The 18,682-nt window shown below is 42.7% G+C and overlaps 1 protein-coding gene and 1 non-coding gene across 4 annotated transcripts in view; both read right to left on the bottom strand.

Moving 5' to 3' along the window:
• TAF1D (TATA-box binding protein associated factor, RNA polymerase I subunit D) overlaps positions 1-18,682 on the bottom strand; it is an 89,675-nt gene that overhangs the window by 4,861 nt on the left and 66,132 nt on the right. For 2 of the 3 annotated variants that reach the window (XR_003939920.1, XR_003939921.1), the window contains exons 6-7: positions 11,357-11,499; positions 2,543-2,613 (exon numbers count right to left, since the gene is read on the bottom strand). Coding sequence is in view for 1 of the 3 variants with exons in the window: in XM_030186117.1 (XP_030041977.1) it covers positions 11,416-11,499 (84 nt within the window). In the remaining 2 variants the exon portion in view is untranslated. Of the gene's footprint in view, positions 1-2,542; positions 2,614-10,693; positions 11,500-18,682 lie in introns of those variants that run through there. The other variant, XM_030186117.1, reaches the window with a different exon arrangement.
• LOC115456931 lies at positions 2,326-2,451 on the bottom strand. The gene has a single exon (XR_003939956.1). It is a non-coding gene; the product is annotated as a small nucleolar RNA SNORA40 (small nucleolar RNA).

Here is an 18,682-nt window from a genome sequence, read left to right as displayed (position 1 = left end):
GGAGCGACAAGGCAGGAGAATTCCCAACTTGTAACATTAAGAATATCCAAAACCCACTGGTCTGATGTGATTTTGGGCCACTCCTCCAGAAACTCTGACTTCCCCCCACCAAAGGAAAGAAGAAAAAAAAAAGTGGACCAGCCAGTATCACTGCAAAGCTCTGGAGGCACTGGGTGCTCTAGCTGACAGAAGAGGACATCCTGTCCACACAAAAGAAAGACTGGCATGCCTATAAGCAGGATTTCTGACCATATTGCTGACAACCAGGCTGGTACCGTCTGCTGTCTCAAAATCAAGATGGAGAGCCCCCTGAAGACAGATTACCACAGACTTTCGGCTTATCCTCCGGCAACCACTGTGGCTTAGTTTCCCCGAGTTCTTTCACCAAGTTACTGATATCTTCTCCAAATAGCCACTTGCCCCGAAAGGGCAGTTTAACTAGATGTAACTTTTACGCTGCATCCGCTGCCCAATGCCACAACCAGAGTTGCCAATGTGCCGTAACAGCCAAAGGCAGACTGCAACCCATTACATGTCATACATAGTATCTGCCAAATAGGCCAATCCCACTTGCAGCTGGGTGTTGGCACCCATCTTGTGTTGCCAACTGCTGCTGCCATTTCAGGCATACTTTTGCAATGAACGAACCATCACTTTAAGGACCAAGGAGGCCACTTCAAAGGTTTGTTTCAGCAAGCCTTCTAGCTTCCTATTCTATAGGTCTTTTAGAGCAATGCCCCCTCCCACCATCAAGGTGGTGGTCTTAATCACCGCCATAACCAGGGAGTCCACACTGGGAAGCTGCAATTTATCTTTCTCCTACAGAACTAATGGGTAGAGGCGAATCATGACTCTTCCCACTCTCAGCCCTGCACCCATTCTTCTGTAATCAAGTCCTGAATGTCTGGATGCATCGGAAAGGCCTTAGAAGCACCTGTAAGCACCCTCATGATTGACAAAGATGGAACTCCTGATGCTGAAGCAAAAGGCTCTTCAATGGAAAGCACGGTCAGTGCCTCAGAAATAAGAGTACTGAGCGCCTTTTTATGAAACCTCAGTATTTTTGGATCATCCCCCTCTTGTGTGGAGCTCTACCCTCTAATGACTTCAACAATGGTGCCTCTAAATAGATCATGGCCACATCAGGTAAGGAGGAAGAAGCAGGAGAGAGCCTCCTCTGCCCATTCTCGCAGGTCTAAGCGAGATCTCTTTGGAGCCACAAGGATGAGAAACTGAAGCACCTTGCAGTAAACTCTGACTGTCCCTGCTTCAGTAAACAGACCTGGTATAAGAGCAATATAAACTCTGTAGAAAACAAAGATCCCAATGCAACTGAATGCTCTGTCGGATGTAAAATAGCAGCTGTGCTCCACACATGATCAGACAGAGGCTGATCCTCACTGCCAGTCAACCCTGACAAAATAGTACCTGTTCCTGTGCTCTCCTGTGTCAAACTGTGCACCGGCCCTGCTGGAGTGCCCAAAAGACACCGGCATATTCAGATGCTGCCCCAAATCCAAAGATGTGCTGCAGCCAACTTCCTCTGCATCTCCCAGCTTGAACAAACTGCAACGACACGACGCCGGCCAGCGAGTCCCACAGCTGGAAGACTACTGAACTGCCTCCAAGGGAGTCACCATTTACCCTGACTGTAACAAGCGCAGCACAAAGCATCCCAAGTGCTGAGTCAGGATCCCTCCCCTGCACTAAGTAGAACTTGCAGCCTTCCAAGTTGTTCTGAGTCAAATTTTAGTAGGACTCACCACTGCCAGCTGCTCCTCCACAAGTCTTATCACAGATGAGAAAGGCTCAGGACTGATACTCCGTCCCACATTCTCCAGAAAATCTCTTTCCTTTTTTTTTTTTTTTTTAAAGTTGTGGTGCTGGAAAAGGAGAGTTCCACAGGAAAACAGGGAAGAGGTGAAGGGAAGGAAGACGTAAACTCACAAGGCACCAGAGACAGGGGTCTGAAGACCTCCAAATATGAGACTACAAACTCAAGCCACCCGGCAAAGCTAAACTGAGGACCAGTGGACCAACTGGACCAGGAGCAAATCACTCAGAACCAGAGGCTGAAAAGTGCATTCATCCATCTGCTGAAGAAAGAAAATTCTGAGGAGTTGGACTGGATGCCAAGAGACATATGCCTCAGCTCAGTTTACAGTTCTCTCTCTCCACCTGCTGGCCGATGGACACAACTATCCCACAGGTTCTGGAATAGCAGAAAGCTACATAATGGAAGAACTGCCCTGTAAATTTACTGAATAAAGAGAAAATATGGGAATGCCATGTCTTGCATCATACTAAACATCCCTAGATACCTTGGCTGTCCCTTCTTATAAGTAACATAACTCATACAAATGAGTTATGGGTTGCAAAAGAAGGCTTTAATCTTAGCACTCACTTATAAGTTGTTACCTACACAGAAAGCAAAACAAATGAGCAAATGCTAGACATTACTAATTATTACAAATGTTCAGCTCAACCTCAGTAAGTGATTTTTATAAGTCATTTACTTTGTGCAACTGGCATTTCTACTCACCATGGTCACAGAATGAGGCTCGCGACTAAACCTTTAGCTTCTTAAGAGATGCATGGCCAAATACAAATGTTCTGTATATAAAAGGAAAAAATATATTAGTCAATTCAAGCTGCAAAAATTGTCAAAGGACATAATCCTGGCATATAACAGAGCTGGTTTACAAGAGGTTGAGACAAATTCTGAGAGGAATAGTTAATAAACCAGAGAATGGTAGGGGAGGGAAGGTCTCTCCTCCAGAGATCAGAGCACAGTCCTAAATTATGGGGAATCAGGATCCTGTTTAGCCTAAGTATGTCAAAGCCTTACATTGTTGACTATGACTAAAACCCTGCCTATTTTTTAAAGCTCTACAAGTTATGTGAAAGTTTTGTAATAAAAGCATCAAAATTGCCTAAAATGTCTAAAAACTGAAGCTGGTACTTTTTTCATACTGCATTTGACCACTAGGATGAAAACAAGCTGAGTTTCTAGTGGTCCTTTGAGTGAGTGCACTGAAGTGATCTATATCTTATATACTTTACCAAGCCTATGTGTTGGTAGAATACACTATTTACAGAGAACCATTTCCTATTCCTTCTGCCTTGCCTTCACAAAGGTGCCAGCACAACGACTGGCGAGGAATTAAACCAGTATTTTAACACTACTACAAGAAGACTCAAGAATCTAGATTTAATTATACTTTAATGCAGATTTCAAACAATAAAACACAATTGAAGTTGTTGAACTGGAGCCACTGCCTTTGCAGAAAGGAGTCTGTTCTTCAATTCCGTGCCCTCAGACTGGATGGGTTAGAGATCAGCCACTAAGCTGGCTGGTGTGTGTTGTGACACACTGGTGAATGACAATACACACTCAGGGACCGGCAGCAAATAAATAACAGGCTGGTTGAAGGGTTAAGGCATAAAAAATGGAGGAGATCTTCTAGTACGCAATAGGAGTGGGGACTGATTACCCTGTGTGACTGAGGCCAGAGAGCAAGCCAACACACAGTGGGAGCAGGGATCATGTGCCAAAATAAGAGGCCAGTAACAGCAAAACTAAGTATTACAAGAAATATGACAACACAACTTGAAATAACATCAACATATGGAAATGGGGGCAGGACACCTTCAGTATTTACCGTCAAGATCCAGAGCAGACTACTAGTAATTTAAGACTTTTATTCAATGTGGTAAGAACATGTTTATTAATGTATGTGATCTCTTAGCCATACGGCTGGGAATGAGATGTGGTCATTTTCTAAGAGCATTTGTTGGCTCTTAACTCAATGGCTCTTGCCAACATCTACCAAAATTAAAATCCTCTGCAGATACTATGTCCTGTGGTCTTTTACAGATGGGATAAAATCAGGTGTCTTGATTTTTGGCTTAAGCACACTGGCCTTAAGTCTGTCCTCATAAGTTAAAAAACTTTTTACAGAAACAGATATTTTATAAAGAGGCTATTTTGTCATGACCTGGCTTCCGATTAGCCTGAGCACTTTGCTGAGCAAAATAATAAAGCACAAGCAAAAATTAGACAGGCTGTATCATCCTGGACGACTGGTTGTTATCCCCTCCTAAAACTAAATCTCTTCAAGTGATCTCACTGGTATAAGGGCTGGTGCTCAGTGGAAAACCAGTATGCAACTGCCAAAAAAAACTAAAAGGTCCTATAACGCATACCCAAATACTATAGCTGCAATGACTATAAAGTGGGCATCATCACCAAATCCGTGGCACTCACGATCCTGCATTTACAAATTTGATTCATCCTCTTTATATTTTTATTTCTTTTACTGAATGCACCACAAGAGCCTCGGGGGTCTTAGTCTTCTGAGGGCAGGTCCCTGGATGGTACAGCCCAACTAAAAGTAAAGGAAATCTCCTTGTCATACAGGTCCATACCGTCCTGGACAACTGGGATGTACCCAAGCAGACAAGACAAACCCCCCCAACCCAAATATTTTTATTAGGATTTATTAATCTCCTTTATGAAGAGATTCACCCAAGGCGATGTACAGCAGGTACAGTTTAACATTAAAGTTACAATTTTGTTAACAGAACAATAGTAAAACAACCAAATATAAGTACAACAAATGAGTTAAAACTGAAAACAGTAAATTGAAATCCAATAGGGCTATCATGAAACAGTATCAAAAACACACATTTAACAGCACTGAAATTCAAATATCAGCTCTGCCAAAGTCCGAGTGAGCTCTGGCCAGTACATCTAGCTTGTAATGCTTCATAAAAGGAATGGACCTATTGCCGCCTGGCAACGCTCTTCCAGGGAGACCCCCCCCCCCCCCCCCCCCCCATGCTTCCACCCAGGTTGCCGGAGTCCAAATCAAGTGCGCCCTAGAGAGTTGCACAGGGACAGAAATCTAACCCATCTCTGCCTCAAGTAATCTCCTCCATCCCAGTCTCCAGCCCGCCCTGCTCTTGCCGTGCCGCAGTCACCTTGCTCCCTCTCAAGAAAGCCAGATTCTATAAGTAGTGAAAATACTAGTAAAATCTTCCATACTCTGCTAAATACAAAATTAGATGTTCCCCTCTCCTCTCCATCCCCTTCTATCCCATGTGCTCTATTTCTCCTTTTCCCTTCCCCACTCCTCCATGTATGTCCCCCTAACCAATCTTTTTTCCCTCTTCCCTGCACTCACATTCCTTCCACCCTTTTTACCAAGGAGGTTAGATAAAACAGGAGACAGTGAGCCTATCTAGTCCGTTATATGGGCTGAAGCCAGTAGGTGAAGATTGCCACCACACTTGTTCACCCAAAACAATAGCAAAAGCTATTGAAAACAATAGCAAAATGATTAGATATAAGGGTAACATTTATATCACACGTTATCCCAAGCAAACTTGGGTTCAATGTAGCTTACGTTTAAAAATACAGTGAGACAGAATAATAGAATTCAGTTATATCAAGGCAGCAAGTAGATGGATATGTCTGAAACATTTAACAAAGTTGAGATTAGCATATATACCCAACTGGGCATTTAAACAAAAAAGGCAGGTGCATTTTTATAATATACCACTGCAATCCACAAAACAAAAGGAGCAAGTTCCCACATGCCATTTTGTTTTCTTTTGATGTAGGCACAAGAAAAAAAAAAAAAAAGATTTTAAATGCTCCCAGGTTTCAACCTAATTCATGTTTAATGTGGGATATGTCATAAATAAGTAAATAAATAGAAACTCTCGAGTATTAAAGCACCTGATTCTCCTAACACATCTGTTTTAGTGGCCCTTTATCAGGAGAGAAAAAAAAATCTCTGTACGAATATAACAGTGCTAGTGTGTCCATTTAACCAGCCCCTCCAAATTACACACTGATTACGATTTATAACAAATTACTATTCTACCTGTGAAAAGTTATTCTGTTATTATACTTCCAGCATGTTTGAAAATATAAGCGAAGATTAAATAAAAATGCCACCAACAATAAAGAATGGCAATGTGTATGCAGCAGCTCATAGGTTTGCTTGCTTTGTTTTGAGTGTATAGCAATGATGGCTGCGCGAGGAAGAGGAAACAGATATTAACTTTGCTTTCTTGCAGTTCCCTCCCTCCCTCCCACATATGACTCCAGACCAGCCTGGGTGTCCTCCTAACACATACCTCAAGCCACCCTGGTGGTCTAGTGGCTTTATTGGGGCAGGAAAGATCCCCACTATTTCCTGCCCACTGTCACTGACCCTCTTGCTCCACACCGCGTCTTTAAAATGGCTGCCAAGACTTCCAGCGGTGGCCTCGCAAGATTTCTGCAGAAGTCTTGTGAGGCCGCCACAGGACATCTCAGCAGCCATTTTATGTTTAAACAGTTTGTATTGAAAGTAAACAACCATTAAATATAGCAACACTGTAATCATCATTTCTGTAGTATTACATAACAGAGTCAATATAAAATTCCTGCTTCTCCCCCATCCAAATATCATCACAACCACACAGTGGCATCCGAAGGCCTGTACTCTTATAGCCTTCCGAGCCTACAGTACAACAGCAGTAACCCTCCCATCCCCCTCTCGATTCCCTCCTTCCCCCCAACAAAAATATAGGCCACTTGGATCATATAATAATGGAAACCTACTGGGGTCTACAGATTATTAAGACCTGGGTCCATCCCCATGGGATCTCTGTGGACCTGAGTCAGTCCACAGACCTGGAAGGGATCCCCACAGGAATTCCGCCATCTGCCTAGAAACGGATGCCTTGGATGCCATCTGCCTAGAAACGGATGCCATCTGACCCTCCCAAGATGGATCACCACAAACAGGTGATCAGACACTGTCTTCTTCATATAGCGTAGCAACTTCCTGCAGACGACCAGCTTATCACCTAGGCTATCAAAGGGAAAGATGACTTTCTGTGGTTACAATCAAAGTGGGATACATTTTATATATAGGTACTTATTTTGTACCTGGGGCAATAGAGGGTTACGAAACTTGCCCAGAGACCAAAGGAGCTACAGTGGGAACTGGACTCAGTTCCCCTGGTTCTCAGGCCACTGCACTAACCATTAGGCTACTCCTCCACTTGTCTCTATGAAAAATCCTAACCACTGTGGTTCCCTCCCCTGGAGGCACTTCATACTCCTCTAGCCATTCTTCCTCCTCTACCGGGGTACCAGGATGATCCCCGTCAAGGCTAAAATGGAATCCATAATTCCCTCTTCACCAAAGCCTCTTCCATGGAGATTCTAGGCTTCTTGGCCCGATGGCTCATCCCTTGGAGGATCACATATTTGCTGTCCCCTCACAGACCTTCAGCCACCAGACTCATTTTAAGACAAAAGGCTTTGCACATGAACAACACAAATTGAGGGCAAAACCCCTAAACTGTGTGCCCCTGAGCTGTAAAGTGGCTCTTTACCATCTCTCTGCCTACTGCAGCCCTTCATTTAACCTCTACCTGGCTCATCACCAGAGGCTATCATTAACTGCTTCCTCACCTGCAGTACCTAAAATGGTTTTGTGCAAAAACTGGGGCCTTCTTCTGAATTGGGATTTATTCCCCTCACCAAGCCGTGGCCTGCTTCCATTGTTTGCAGTTTTTTGCTGCCTGCCACAAGAACTATGTTAGCATGCACCATTGAACACATATGGCACTGGCCACTGAAGTGCCTGAGCAGCAGCTGTCACAGATTATATAGCACTGGCCAACCAGTTGACCCTTACACTGCACTCTGCAGGCTCCAAGACCAATCACACCTTGCCTCCCTATCAAGGCCTACAGTTCCTCCAGCAACAGAATGCTGCCTTGGCTGTCCAGGCCAAGACTTTCTCTCTCCATTTTTAGTGTTTACTGGCTAGGGCTTGTTCCCGGGAGGGCTTTCAAGGGGCCCTTCCCAGAAGTAGGGGAGGACGACAAACAAGGTACAGGCAGCCAGAAACTCCCTAAGGAATTTCAACGGAAGCGGGAGCAACCTGGCCCAACCAGATACAGCACCCCCTGGTCTACATGGTCCTGTCTCACTCACTCTTATTTTTTTAAATAATCAGTGGAGAGAAACCAATTGCCAAATTCAACTACTTCCAGACCCGGCTTACCAGACCAGCCACAAACTGCACAGGATGCCTCACCTACCCTCTCTGGAGACTAAATAACACCGACTAGTGAGAGGCTGCACAGATTACTTGAAAGATGTCATTAGTTTAGGAGCTCTCAGTCTCCATCTGTTGTCAGGAAAAGGCAAGCCCATGCGTCTGGACAAGTCTGGAAGGATAAGGAAATTATTAAGTACATGTCCTAACATTAGCTCCTCAAATTCTGCTATTCACCCTGCATTGGCACACAACCCACATTATAAGAACTTGCCTTGATTTTAAGCAAGCATCAAATTATCCCGACTCTGTAGCATGCATCTTGCAAAGGCCTAAAATACAAATTAATGCATGGGTCGAATTTCACCTACTTGAGTATACAGCTATGGAACGCACTGCTGCGCAACCTAAGAACGACTTACGAACTAACCAACTTTCAAAAACTACTGAAGACCCATCTCTTTAGAAAAGCATACCACAAAGATCAACAAATGTAAACATACACTACTCCTCCACAGATATCCAGAACTACCTTATAATATCTGCTTGTTATACTACATAAGTACATAAGTAATGCCATACTGGGAAAAGACCAAGGGTCCATCGAGCCCAGCATCCTGTCCACGACAGCAGCCAATCCAGGCCAAGGGCACCTGGCAAGCTTCCCAAACGTACAAACATTCTATACATGTTATTCCTGGAATTTTGGATTTTTCCAAGTCCGTTTAGTAGCGGTTTATGGACTTGTCCTTTAGGAATCCGTCCAACCCCTTTTTAAACTCTGCTAAGCTAACCGCCTTCACCACTTTCTCCGGCAACGAATTCCAGAGTTTAATTACACGTTGGGTGAAGAAAAATTTTCTCTGATTTGTTTTAAATTTACTACACTGTAGTTTCATCGCATGCCCCCTAGTCCTAGTATTTTTGGAAAGCGTGAACAGAAGCTTCACATCCACCTGTTCCACTCCACTCATTATTTTATATACCTCTATCATGTCTCCCCTCAGCCGTCTCTTCTCCAAGCTGTATAGCCCTAGCCTCCTTAGTCTTTCTTCATAGGGAAGTCGTCCCATCCCCGCTATCATTTTAGTCGCCCTTCGCTGCACCTTTTCCAGTTCTACTGAATCTTTCTTGAGATGCGGCGACCAGAATTGAACACAATACTCAAGGTGCGGTCGCACCATGGAGCGATACAACGGCATTATAACATCCTCACACCTGTTTTCCATACCTTTCCTAATAATACCCAACATTCTATTCGCTTTCTTAGCCGCAGCAGCACACTGAGCAGAAGGTTTCAGTGTGTTACCGACGACGACACCCAGATCCCTTTCTTGGTCCGTAACTCCTAACGTGGAACCTTGCATGACGTAGCTATAATTCGGGTTCTTTTTTCCCACATGCATCACCTTGCACTTGCTCACATTAAACATCATCTGCCATTTAGCCGCCCAGTCTCCCAGTCTCGTATGGTCCTCTTGTAATTTTTCACAATCCTGTCGCGATTTAACGACTTTGAATAACTTTGTGTCATCAGCAAATTTAATTACCTCGCTAGTTACTCCCATCTCTAAATCATTTATAAATATATTAAAAAGCAGCGGTCCTAGCACGGACCCCTGAGGAACCCCACTAACTACCCTTCTCCATTGTGAATACTGCCCATTTAACCCCACTCTCTGTTTCCTATCCTTCAACCAGTTTTTAATCCACAATAGGACATTTCCTCCTATCCCATGACCCTCCAATTTCCTCTGTAGCCTTTCATGAGGTACCTTGTCAAACGCCTTTTGAAAATCCAGATACACAATATCAACCCTGTTATACCATTTTCATGTTACCATGATTCTTCTGTAATCTAAATGTCTATCTTTCTATTATAGCTTCACCATTTATGATGTATTGTAAGCCACATTGAGCCTGCAAAAAGGTGGGAAACTGTGGGATACAAATGCAATAAACAAATAAATAAATATCTGCTCTTGGTCCCTCAGCTATATAGTAAGCTGTATTGTAGAAACTCTTTAGCATCATATCTATGTTAATTGAATGTTCTAATACATGCTTATTAGGTTTAGCATTAGTATTATGCTAACATTGTATTGTATCTCTGGTATTTGAAATCCAGTGCTGTTAAATGTGCATATTTTTTATATTGTTTCATGGTAGTTCTATTATTAGGTTTCAATTTACTGTTTTCAACTTTACCTCATTTATTGTATTTATGTTTATTTTTGATTATTTTACTATTGTTATGCTTTTAAAATTGTAAGTTTTATGTTAAACTGTACCTGCTGAACACCACCTTGGGTGAATTTCTTCATAAAGGCAGTTAATAAATCCCAATAAATAAATATGTAACTCCCTTAGCCAGAAAAAAATTCAGGGCAAATGGGAAAAAGATTATTTGGCAAGCATCAGGACAGCCAGAAACTGTTTATGGCTTTTTTATTTTTTTTGTAGAGTTGTGGGGTGGGTTTGGATATTGTAGTTCATCATCATCTTGAAATTGTTCTTTTGTTTTACACTGATTGTAACATGCTCCAAGCTCTTTAAAATGCATAAAAATATCAAATTAAGCACTCAAATATTTTCAGAAGCCATACAAATCAGTAGACTGCAATTTTATTAGAAAAACAATTTCATCTACTTACTCTAAGTATACAGAGCATTTATAAATGAAGACCAGTTTTTAACCTTATAACTACAAGTCTTGATCCGTATTTTACTACAACTTGTGAAACGTTGGTGCAATAGCTACATCTAATCAGCACCCAGATGAGCTGTCAGACATGCCACCCGTGGATAAAAAATACACTTAATACAAAAGTAAAGCTTTAGACATTATATTAAAGGAGTATGTATTCATATTTCTTGCTACTATATAGCTGAACCTTTTTGCCATAAAAGGCAAGCAAATGAAGCCACTCTTACCAAGATAAGAGGCCCTTATAAAGTTCTGATATAGTTTTCACTAGGGAAGGTTGAAGAAAGAACATCTCAAAGCTCTCAGAAGAGAGCTCTTGCAAAAATGAAAATAACTGCTGAAATTCATTCCAAGAAGGGAAATATCTAGGCAAGAGAAACACACACATAAGTTTGGGCTAAATTACCAACTAATATGCAAGAAACTCTTATAGGGATTCACACAAGCTGGTAATTGGCTGCTGTATCATTACCATTTATACCAGCTTTAAAACTTCACTCCTTTATCTGCAAGGGCTTGGCTTAAAGCTAACAGACTGCCATGCTCTTTCTCCAGAGTCCAGATAATAGGCACGTAATACCTTACAGTAGAAAAGGTATTACAGCATGTGGCACTCATCCTTCTGTCTCCTTTCCTGATTCATCCTGTACCACTTATGTTCTCTTCTTCTTGGACTTTGTTTTGCTTGGGAAGATAAGAACTCAGTATGAAACAGCTGTTCTCCTAAACACAAAGAAATCAGATTTTGACAGTTCAACAGTATATGAAATAGTATTCTAGGTTAACACACACAGTTATAAGTTGCTATGCTACATAACAGTCTATGTCTGATAACTGAAATATGGTTTGTATTGAAATGTTGAATAAAAGATTTTTTTAAAAATACAGTTACAGGAGGTGGTCACTCCAGATATCAGCATACAGAAAGAACATAAGAAAAGCCATGCTGAGTCATCCATCAAGTTCCATATCCTGACAGTGGCTCTAGGTCACAAGTATCCAGCAGATCCCAAAAGTACATCTAATTCAAATAGTTATTTCTAGGGCCAAAAACATCTACCTGACCCATAATTTTTTTTTTTTAATTTCCATGAAGTCTTTATTAATTATTCGTACACAGAATCTGAAACATATTACAACATGAGTATCATATTACATGTCAATTGTGCAGAACATAAGTCTCCAGAAGTATAGCACGTAAATAATACAAAGATTAGTAAGAGTCTCATGCTATACCAAAAGAAAACTTCTTACTGTGGTAAAATACTTATTCAGAATAACCAGTTCAGAACTTCAACCTTTTTAATAAATTTTTGTGTATTAAATCCCGCTTCCATATCACTCTTGTCACTCAGAACCCCAACCCACCCCACCCCTCTGACCCATAATTTTTATGGAGATTTCTTCCAGAAATCTGTCCAATCCTCTTTTGAATCCCACTATGTTGGTTGATCACATCCACCAGCAAGATTCCACAACTTAATTACCATATATACTCGAATATAAACCTATCCAAATATAAAGCTAAAATTTTTCTCCTTATTAAAAAAAAAAAGGTGGGGGAAGAAATGTTAACTCAAATATAAAACTGAGGGTTTATATTCCACCATTTTTTCCCTTCCCTTCCTCCCCCATGGTGTCTGGCATTCCTCCCTTTCCCTCTCTCTTCTCCTCCGCCACTCCTCCCTGAATCAAAGCTCTCACTTACACTCCCCCTTCCCCCCCCCCCAAGACCCACTCCCCTCCAGGCCTACCATACTGCCCCGGTGGTCTAGTGATGCAAGGGGGCCGTAGCAATCTCCACTTGCTCCTGCTCATGCCATCTCCATAGTAAAATGACTAATATCCTAAGGAATCAGAAGGCATTTGACGGGTACAGATCTTTATCTGCCCTCGTCTACTATGTTGCTATGACAGATACAGTACTAACCAGCTAGCCATTACCCACTTACTTGTTTACACCTTCAAAAAAAAAAAAAAATCTGACTCCATGCTTCCTCACACTCATTAAAGCTGTACCTATATCAGGGTTGGGCAACCACAGTCCGAGGGCCACAACCCAGTTTGATTTTTAAAATTTCCAGAATGAATATGCATGTAATTGATTTGCATGTACTACTTCCATTTTATGCAAATAGATCTTAAGCATAGTCATTGTGGAAATCTTGAAACCTGACTGGGTTGTGGCCCTCGAGGTTTATAGTTACCCACCCCTGAGTTAAATGACCTGTAATTTTTTTTTTTTAATATAGCTTCAAACATTTTGTCTGGCTCCGATGTAATGCTCACAGGTCTATAATTTCCAGGATCATCCCAGACCTAATTCACATGTGATTTTAAAGGGGTAGCTTTACCAGTGAAAAACCAGGTTCACAATCTTAACTTCATGCTTTCCTGCCTAAAATGGATTTTATCAAAGCAGTCTCTTCATTAATTACTAGAAGAACTGACTTCTGAAGTTACCTTTTGATTCAGTGACCATATAAACATATTTGTCTTCAGTTAATTCAGAATGTTGTTCATATTGTTGGTTGTGGTTGGGGTAATAATGGTCCTAGTTCATACTAATCTAAACTGGATTGTGTCATATTTAAGACTGCCTCACGTTCAATACTGGCATGCATTTCACACTCCTTAATGTTCACTTCACTTATCACAGGATGCTTGTCTAGAGGAGCCATCCCTTAAACTGTCCAGCTGGTGTGTACCAGCAAATGTGCTTTTGTTTCATCTCTCATATCCAGAGCAACCTGTCACTTGGGTCTGTCTTTTCACCATGTTAGCTGTATTTTAGGAAGCTAGTTAAGACTTTTTGGAAGCCTTGCTGTAGAGTTTGTGTCATCGTGTTCTGATTATTTTGTTTTTATGGTTTGCATTTATCACCAATTTTTGTCTCATAAGACTGACATTACTCTAACTCACCTAAAGCATCCTCATACAAATGGGTATGTACTAAATTTGATTAAATAAAGGGTAGAGGAGTCACGTGATGCGGTGAGAAGCACAGGGAGTGCATTTATATGGCTGCTTCAGGGCCCCAATTAACCCAAAGGATTTAACTGTTCCCCGCCCAACTTTCTGGCTTAAAACTTGCATCAGAGACAAAGCTCATTCTATGGACAACTTTGTAAAGAAATCTGCTACTCCAGTGTTAGCGAAACCTTTACGAAAGGAGTGCAACAAGGTAAGACATTGGAGGATAAGATGGCCGTGGCACCATCACCCTCGCAGAGCTTACTGAGGAAGTGGTTAAGGCCTTGAACCCGAGATTTGCTCAGCTGTCTGATCAGTTAACTGGTGTACACCAGTTGATATTGGGAGTCTCCTGGAGAACTGAGAACTACAGTGACAGGTCTCGGACTTCGAAGATGGTGGTCAGCATGATGCAGATTCATGCCCCTTGCAGAAGCAACTCACAGAGCAGACCGCCAAGTTGGACGACTTGAAGAATAGGTCTCATAGGGAGAACCTGCACTTCCTTGGGTTTCCAGAATCTATCCCAGAGTCAAGCATACAGCAAGAACGTGAAGACTGGATATCTCTTAAATTTCCCGCTGTGCATGAGGCACGCCCACTCTGCCTACAGCATGCTCATCACATTGGTCGGAGGCGAGATGGTGAGGTGAGACCCAGAGTGGTGATTGCAAAATTTCACGATTATTCCCACCTGCTTCGCAGCTATAAATTAAAGAGAAGCTGTGCGCTATGAGGATCATCTTATACGTATTTTCCAAGACTATTCAGAGGCTCTTATCGAGCGGCGTAGGGCTTTTTCTCCAGTCTACACAGCCCTGAGTGAGAAGAAAATGTGCTTCACGTTGATTTACTCGGCATTACTGAAAGTTTATTCTGAGGGTTGTTGGACCTCGATTCTCCTGCCGAGGTACAAGAGTGGTTGAATGTGCCCGAACCATCTGCTGGTACCTAACTAATCTTTTCTGGAATGTCCGTTTATGTAATTGCAGGAAACAAAACACTTCTTGGAATCACTGTAGATTGAAATTCCATGTGTAAATGAGAAAAGGATAGTGATAGGAGTGTACTACTGTCCACCTGGCCAGGATAAACAGACGGATGCAGAAATGTTAAAGGAAATTAGGGACGCAAACAAACTGGGCAACACAATAATAATGGATGATTTCAATTACCCCGATATTGACTGGATAAATGTAACATCGGGGCACGCTAGGGAGGTAAAATTCCTTGATGAAATCAAGGACAGCTTTATGGAGCAGCTGCTACAGGAGCCGACAAGAGAAGGAAAAATTCTAGACCTAGTCCTTAGTGGAGCGCACGATCTGGTACGGGAGGTAATGGTGCTGGGGTTGCTTGATAACAGTAATCATAATATGATCGGATTTGATATTAGCTTTGAAGTATACATAGGAAATCAAATACATTAGCATTTAACTTTAAAAAAGGAGACTATGATAAAATGAGAAGAACGGAGGGGGGGAAAAAAATAAATAAATAAATAAACTTAGAGGAGCGACTGCGAGGGTCAAAAATTCACATCAAGCTCATGGATGCTGTTCAAAAACATCATCAGGAAGCCCAGGCCAAATATATTCCGCGTATTAAAAAAGGAGGACAGAAGACCAAACAACAGCCTGCATGGTTAAAAAGTGAGGTGGAGTCACGTGATACTGTAGAGAGAGCAAGACGTGCCTGCTCTGCTCTCCGAGGCCCAGCAGCATTCCGTACCTGAAAACTTAAAAAATACTAATAGCCGAGACTCCAGCGCCCGGAATCAGAGACTTGCAGCATAAATGGACAAATTTATAGAAACACCCGCGAAAAAGATGGTGGGGAAAACCACCAAAAAGGAGAAAGAAAAAGTAAAGGGTGCCGAGCACGCCACGGAACAGCGCACAGAACCGCTAGAACAGAAATTTTCCCCAGAGCAATTAGTACAACTCACGGAGGTTATGGAAAAAACGTTGGAGGCAAAGTTGGCGAAACTCACCACTCAATTCACGAGTTTTGAATCCTTACTGACTGAGACCACGCAGCGTACCGGCGAACTGGAGCGCAGGGTATCGGAGTTGGAGGATTCCTTATCGCCGGTGCCACAACAATTTAAACAATATACAGAGAAGTTAAATGAGGTTACTGCCAAGCTAGATGACCTCGAAAATAGATCAAGACGGGCAAACCTGCGTTTGGTAGGGTTCCCGGAATTGGTGAGTGACTCGGTGCTGGAAACAGTGGTGACAAGATGGCTGAAAGAAGAATTCGCTACCTCAGACCATGCGGGGCCCTTATGCATAGAGAGAATACACCGCGTGGGCAAGAAACAAGATGGCCGTTCTTCTCTCAGAGTAGTGATTCTGAAACTGCATAATTATATACATAAAACGGAGATTCTACGGGGCTATCGCCTGAAAAGAAACGACATTAAATTTGAGGGGCACCTGATCCGCATCTTTCAGGTCTATTCCGCATCGCTGCAGGAGCGAAGGAAACAATTTACCCCAATCTGTCGTCGCCTGCATGAAGCAAAAGAAAACTTTATGCTGATATACCCTGCGACTTTGAAAATTAAACACGAAGGAAGGTGGAAGGCCTTTGAAACAGTGGCTGCCGCTATGGAAATGGTGAAAATGCTGGAAGTGACTAAGGGACAGGCAGAGGCAAGTCCTGGCAGGAGTGGAGAATGAAGCTACAGCGAGAGAGGACTCTGGACTTTAAAGTGGTAATATATTAGGGTTAAAAAGCTGGGGGTTTTAAGTATGCTTGAAAATGTGCTCCGTTGATTGTGAAACACTGTAAGTGAGGGTTGGGGGGCCTTGAGCATTAACAGTGATTCCCACCCTATATGGGAAATAGCATAATAGAGGGAAAGGATAGGGGAGGGTACGTAAGGGATTCTGAGGGAGACATGGGGGAGGGAGGGAGGAGTTTACTTGGGGGAGGGGGTATGGAGAAGGGGGCTTCAGGAGATACGGTATAATATTAGGCGAGGGCAGATGGGGGATAAAAATAGAGAAAACCACTGGGAGGGGCTGGGCTCCTGGGTGGTAAGTCACAGGGCATCGACACATTGTATGAGCGGGACAGTACATGACGAGTAGTACCATAAAGCGTATAATCTCATGGAATGTTTCTGGTATCTCTTCCCCAGTAAAGCACACAAAAATTTTAACACAAAACGACATAAAGTGGATATTTTTTATCTATTTTATTTTTGTTACATTTGTACCCCGCGCTTTCCCACTCATGGCAGGCTCAATGCGCCAGGCAATGGAGGGTTAAGTGACTTGCCCAGAGTCACAAGGAGCTGCCTGTGCCGGGAATCAAATTCAGTTCCTCAGTTCCCCAGGACCAAAGTCCACCACCCCAACCATGCGGAGCACGAGAAACTAACCCGACAATGGGTTGGAGAATGCTACTATTCTTCAGCTGGAAATGGCCGCAGGGGAGTAGCGATTTTAATTAGACGGGGTCTCCATTGCAAGGCTAAATTGATACAAAGGATAAAGAGGGACGGATATTATTGCTCCATGTTGTTCTCTATGGTTTGCCATTTTACCTCTGTTCCGTGTATGGCCCAAATGACCCTGCCACACAGTTTTTTCAAGCCCTGACTGCGTTGGGATATTGTTATGCAGACGCCCCTTGGGTGTGGGGGGGGGGATTTCAATCAGGTGATGGACCATGGGAAAGATAGATCAAGTACCAGGAACAGTGGAACAGTAACTGAAGGATCGCAACGGGTCCTCTCCCAAATGTGCAGGGCTCTTAACCTTATAGATATCTGGAGAACCTTGAACCCTACAGTTAGAGATTTTACCCACTTATCTAAAGCACACAAAACCTGGTCAAGGATTGATTATGTACTGATAACCCAATCTTGGTTCTTCAAGGTCAAGGGAGCAGATATTGGCCCTGTGGCAATATCGGACCATTCTATGGTCTGGGTTGACCTAGAGTTTGCTTTGCCCGGAGCACTGGGAGCTAGATGGAGATTTCCTACACACTTGTATGGTGATGCCCACTTTAGGACCCATTTGGTTAATTTATGAGATCAATACCTAAACGATAATGAGGATTCATGCAATTCACCTATTCTACTGTGGGAAGCATCCAAGGCAGTCCTTCGTGGGGGTGTCATTGCATATGTGTGCATGCAAGCGAAAAAACAGGCGGGAACCATACTGAGGTTAGAGAAGGAATATAAAAAACTGAAACAAGGGGGTCACGTGACACTATGCACAGGAGCAGACACTAGACGAATTGCTCCTGCCTTCTCCTCAAGAATCGCGTTAAGAAACTCACTCTAAAATCCCCTTTTTGATTGTTATCAGCAAGAGGAAGTCATTGGAAACGACAGAGGACCTATTTATTATCGACTTAGATGCTAATGGCGACTAAATCAACTAGAAAAGAGAAAGCTAAGAGTCGACTGGTTGAAGACAAGATGGCGGCACCGGCGAGCCCGGGAACTTCAGCGGTTGGATCCGCATGGGCCGCCGAGATAGTGGGCGAAGTCACTCAAGCCCTAGAAGCCATTTTAGAGAAAAAACTCAGCTCACTGGACGTCACCCCATCAGTGAGAACAAGCAGCCTGCTTGTCCTCGGAGAAATATATATATATATATATATCAGCTTTAATTTCCTTTCTCTCTTTCAGAAGCATTGGCTTGGTGCTATTCCAGGTTCTATTCTTTCCTAGACAGAGTTCAGAATATTTTGCCGTAGCATAGTTCTGTAATTGGAACCTGGGCATAAATGAGACTAGTGGGAGGTGTTTTCCTATAAGTATCATTTATGACTACCTACATTCTACTCCACTTCTTTATTATTATTTTTATTTTAAACAGGAGCTACAGCCAAACAAGGTGCCCTCAAATTCAACTGTATCCAAGTATAAACTGGGTAAGTAGAAGAAAACCAAGAGGGCATC

Source organism: Microcaecilia unicolor, chromosome 13, assembly GCF_901765095.1.
Source record: "Microcaecilia unicolor chromosome 13, aMicUni1.1, whole genome shotgun sequence".
Classification (NCBI taxonomy): domain Eukaryota; kingdom Metazoa; phylum Chordata; class Amphibia; order Gymnophiona; family Siphonopidae; genus Microcaecilia; species Microcaecilia unicolor.
The sequence above is the reverse complement of the archived record's forward strand: the minus strand, read 5'-3'. Positions and strand labels throughout refer to the sequence as shown.